The sequence below is a fragment of the Rhodamnia argentea genome, chromosome 1, assembly GCF_020921035.1.
Source record: "Rhodamnia argentea isolate NSW1041297 chromosome 1, ASM2092103v1, whole genome shotgun sequence".
In the NCBI taxonomy this organism is placed as follows: Eukaryota; Viridiplantae; Streptophyta; class Magnoliopsida; order Myrtales; family Myrtaceae; genus Rhodamnia; species Rhodamnia argentea.
The window spans coordinates 22,685,265-22,690,289 of record NC_063150.1 but is presented as its reverse complement, the minus strand read 5'-3'; the positions used below and the strand labels follow the sequence as shown (position 1 = coordinate 22,690,289).

The following is a 5,025-nucleotide window of genomic DNA, read 5'->3' as shown; positions in this document are numbered from 1 at the left end:
CTAGCTTCACTAGAATAATAGTCTTTAGGTGATTGTGAGAATAACAGTACGATGTAAGCTGCTAATTTTAAAAGAGATTGTTAGTACAAGTCTTAATGTCACCTAAAAATTGTTACAAAATCAATTCTCTTCTTTCTTTCTTTTTTTAATAGCACTATCCACCCACTTAAAATGTTGTGGCACATGCCTCTCCACTGGCAGAATATATTTCTCCGATACGACTCGTTAATTAATCGTTCTTACCAGATCGTAGGTTGTCGTGTTGTGGCCTTGGAGTGTTATAAATACGTCACAAGGGACCTGCAGTTTGCTCCACCCAAAGTTTTCCTCCCTACACTTCACTCACTCCCTTGAAACCGTAAACTTTCTCTGCTTCACTCAATCCTTTTTTCCCTTTTCCCTGCGTCCGAAAATGGCCGGAAACAATGGCTTCATGACCGTGGTGGCCGGAAGCAATGGCCTAGCGATCAAGGTGGCCGGAAGCGATGGCTTCATGGCTGGATTACCTGCCCTCCTCGACAGCGGCGACTTCATGACGAATGTCACGAGCTCTACAACAGAAGAAGTTGATGTCAAGTACTACCTGAGCCTTGTCGAGAAAATCCTCGACCAAGCCATGGACATTGCCGATGATATCGCTAACGGCGGTTGGGCAAAGGTAAAGCAGTGGACAAGCAAGTTCAACTGACATGCTATACAGTCTCTTTTCCATACACTTGTGTCCATGGCTAGTCGGCCGGATCTTAGCCCGCAATAGTTTTTTTGTGGCAAAATGTCTTTGCTCCTCAAATCAAGTTCGTTAAGTCAGATCTTGTCCAGCCAAACTTCATAAAGATGGACAAATATTTACGTGCTCCGATGTTCATTATATTCCATGGTTAGGACTTACAAGTGAGTTCGTTTTTCCAGGGTAACCAAGGCCAGACCAAAAGCTTGACCTTGCCTTCCATAGGAACTTCTGTTCCTTTGTCACCAACTATTAACGAACTGTACGATCAGGTAATCTCTTATGAGCAGAGACATTCCTACGTCGAAGCCAAAATTGTTCATTCTATCAACGAAGAAAGAAGCAAACAGTGGGTTTATTTAATTCTCGATCATGGTACTTCCCTTGCTGAATGTCGAAACTATGTACGCCTCGACAGATTAAGGCCTTGCAAACCAACAGTGCGCAGCAAACAATGGAGTCGCTTTCGGTCAAGCTGTCATCCTTTTCATGGGATGCTAAGGCTGTGCTGACATTGTTAGCTTTATCGGTGTACTATCTGGAGAACTGCCGTCGCGCTCAAATTCAAGCATCAGACAACCTTTTATGCCTAATGGCCACGTTGAGAGGGGAAACCCCAGCTGGTATGACCAATGCTTTTGTTGCCCTTAATGATCTGATCAAGGAGACTCTGGAGTTCACCAAGCGCATTGTTGAGTTTGTGAGCTACTCTAAAGATTCCGGAGAATTTTCAGCACCGATCAACATATCAGCCAATTTTTATTACGTCATCGTCATTGTACTCGGCTGCTCAGTTCTGTTCGGTCGCATGATTAGCAAGAGCAACGAGTATGTTATACCTTACCTTTGCTTTTAGCTACCATTATTAACAGACTTGGAATTGATTCCAACCTCGCTCGCTCTCTCTCTCACCCTCGCAAACTGTTACACATCAACACTCAACCTATTTCTTGATCAATCCAGGTTAATAGAGCCAGATCTGTCGAGCTTCTCAGACATGGTCAACAAGATATGTCAATCCTTCAATAATCAAGTAGAGGATTTCAAGCAAATGGGTGAGATCATTGTTGTTTTCAAACCAAATGTCGTTCACTCATCAATGGAATGAAGCGTCCGTTCATGCCTCTCCTCCAAATTCCTTTTTGTGTACGCCGATAATTCTTGCCAGATCCATATCTGGAACAAAGTACCTAAACTTAAAAGTGATTCACATTGTGCAGAGGAGGAACACTTATATCAGAAGATTGAGGAAGTTTCCAATTCTTGTGATGATATTGTGGAGCTTTTGACCGAACTGTTTTGCACCAAGAACGGTTCGTCCGCAGTTTATCAAGGCTCCAAGAGGACAATGGTTAGCTTCTCAATACAATAATCTAGATCGACATTAATAACCGGTTATTATTGTATATCAATATCACGACAAGGGAAAGCATATCAACTTTCAAGTTATGTACTACATATGAAGTTCTTCAATTGTTCGTTTCTTGGCATTAAGTATGCAAAAACAATAGCATGGTTTGATGACTTAATGTTATAGGTAAAGGTGGAGGAGTTGAAGAACAAGAGCGTGATGCTGCTCATTTCCGACTTGAACTTGTCGAATGACGATCTAGCCACCCTTAGCAGCATCTACAATGCAAGCACCTTCAAAAATTATGAAATTATATGGGTTCCTGTCCCGGAGGCATATAATGAGACGATGCAGAAGCAGTTCCTAGACATGAGATCTCGGATGCAGTGGTACACATGCACCTCCATGGTCAGCATGGCGGCAGCAAAGTTCATCCAGGAGAAGTGGCAATTTAGGCAGCAGACGAAAGTTGTCCTGCTGAACCAAAAGGGGAAGGTGGTGAACATGGACGCGATGACAATGATACGCCTTTGGGGATGGAAAGCCTTCCCGTTCACGGAGAAAAAGGACTACGAGCTCTGGAACACGCAAGGGATCAACTGGCTCGAGCTCGTGGTGAACAAAACGATCTGTCCTTATATCGAACAATGCGTAAGTTACAATTGCAGTGTGGTTTCGATTATCGGGACAATATTTTCATCATCCATTCCCAATTAGAAACCTTTCTCCCACTAGGCCTCCGATTGATGCATCACAAATCTGGACATATCACTCCCATTATCTTTAGTTGAATTTAGATTTAGGTGAAATCCATATTCGCGACCGAACATCAAAGTCCAGTCCGATATTTTCCTCCAAATAGAGACGAAGGAAGACAGCCTCAATTATAATTTCCTCATGGTTTAGTCTTTAACATGCTCGGCCAAGCACAAACTTGCATACTGCGGACGAAAGCAAGTAGAACGAGTTTCTATTATTATAGTTCACGTGAAATTCACCCGATCTAAAAATATAGACACATCTTGTTCTTTTGACATGTCTAAGGTCACATGTAACAAATTTGCACAAGAATCATTCGCAAGATAGATTGAAAGTTTCCTAACTTAGAACAATTTATATTCTTGTTATTTTGACATGTCCTATGTATTGACTGTTGCCCAGTTTGAAAGGAAGGAGCTCCTAGTCTTGTACGACTCAGCTGAAGACTCCAAGACTGTCCATGAGATTGAAGAATACCTGGAGAAGATCAACGGCTATTCAGTCTCCCACATAGCCATCAGAATCAGCAAGAGGCGAGAGCAATTCCTGACCCGCCTCGAGAACTGCATTTCCTTGAAGATGCAGGCGAATCCCGACATCTACGATTCCCTGACTCAGGAGCTGCTCGAGCTCTACACCAGCTACAAGAAGCACGGCGGGTTCGCCATCATCGCGAGGGGGTCGAGGGTGGTCATCAATGCTCGTCTCACAGATTTCGCAATGGTGCTGTCGCAGCACCCGACGTGGATCAAGAGGGTGACTCACACACAGGCTTTCGAGGCCGTCTTCCAAGAGCATTACAATCAGGTCATTGTGAAGCAGCGCTGCCACCATTTCTACATCCCCAACATGGTCGGCAATGTACCGAAACGCATCAAGTGCACCGTGTGCTCTCGGGACATGAAGACCGCCGTCACCTTCGAGTGCTGCCACGGTGCGCATTGACTAGCCAATGAGGCCATCGAGGCCCAATACCTACGGTCGGCGCTCCAGAATAAACACGGACTGCTTAGCTCGGTCGCATTTTCACGTTATTTCTTTCCTTGTTGGTTGATGTCGCTTTTGATTATGTGCGCTTGGAGTATGTAACATGCTTGTAGGTGTACTGTGCTGAGCATGATGTACTCTGCTTGGAAGCACCCTGTGCTATGAATAAAGCTTTTATGATCTTAATATGGTTCGTTACTTACATTTTCGAGGCGTACAAGACCAGAATTTCTAGTGATAACATCAAATAGATGAATCAATGTATCACGGCAAAATCCGTCACCATCTTCCATTGAAGCTTACACAAGCCACTATGTTCGATCATTCTCATTATCAAAAGCGCACCTCAAACGAACTTCAAAACTCCATTTTCATAAGTATACTAACCCCCCCGAAGTCAATGCACTCAGATAAATTATGTTCGTCTTCCATTATGAACATGCCTGCCTCGCACCAATCAATGTCTTCACTATATCGTCGTATACTAACCCCCACTGAAGTCAATGCACTCAAATAAATTATGTTTGTCTTCCATTATGAACATACCTGCCTTGCACCAATCAATGTCTTCATTATATCGTCATGTATTCTAATTCTAACATCGTCGAAACCTGCATCATCGCATTTGTGTTATTTGGTGCACTTATACTACTATCCATATATTTATAAGTAGCAAATTAAGTTTGGTGTAGCTTTTCTAAATGTCCAATTGGTACCATCATTTTTGACTGATAATATGATACTAGATTAATAAATCCGTTGACTCATACCTTGACTTCAATGTCATCATCAAGGAACATCAAAATAAAAAAAATAAAAATGCCCCGACCACATATGTTTGAAATGACGTCACCATTTTCACGTAACGTTCAAGACGTTTGGAGATGGCATCGATCTAGCCTCTGAATGGTGTAGTGTCTAGGACGTCGTGTTTCTCGCCATTTGGCTTCTCAATCTTTCTCATTAATGATTGGAGAAAAGATTTTGTGCGAAATGTCAAGAACATAGACATCTTTATTGGGGATCCAGCAATTGGAGGTGACATTTAGCAACATATGGAGATCTCGATGTGTGCACGAATTCGGTGATCAGCTGCCAATTTTGATCTGAAGAAGTCACAGATTGTTACACCCACTAGCAAAAGTAGGGGATGACACGATCATCCTTCCACACGAATGACAAAGCCTCAAAAATCAAGGAA

At 42.8% G+C, this 5,025-nt stretch overlaps 1 protein-coding gene across 1 annotated transcript; it reads left to right on the top strand.

The window, feature by feature from the left end:
* The first annotated feature begins 412 nt into the window (after positions 1-412).
* LOC115750317 (protein SIEVE ELEMENT OCCLUSION B-like) lies at positions 413-3,859 on the top strand. Its single transcript, XM_030687584.2, has 7 exons — positions 413-658; positions 910-999; positions 1,146-1,559; positions 1,701-1,782; positions 1,948-2,078; positions 2,265-2,729; positions 3,240-3,859. Exons 1-7 carry the CDS (start codon positions 413-415, stop codon positions 3,780-3,782), a joined length of 1,971 nt encoding a protein of 656 aa, XP_030543444.2. The 3' UTR covers positions 3,783-3,859.
* The last annotated feature ends 1,166 nt before the right edge of the window (positions 3,860-5,025 follow it).

What these genes read in the sequence shown, in the direction of transcription:
- LOC115750317 (XM_030687584.2), top strand. Translation starts at nt 413, where the DNA reads ATGGCCGGAAACAATGGCTTCATGACCGTGGTGGCCGGAAGCAATGGC. An exon ending in TTAACGAACTGTACGATCAG is followed by an intron (nt 1,000 to 1,145) that starts GTAATCTCTTAT and finishes ACGCCTCGACAG; the next exon opens with ATTAAGGCCTTGCAAACCAA. An exon ending in AGAGGATTTCAAGCAAATGG is followed by an intron (nt 1,783 to 1,947) that starts GTGAGATCATTG and finishes CACATTGTGCAG; the next exon opens with AGGAGGAACACTTATATCAG.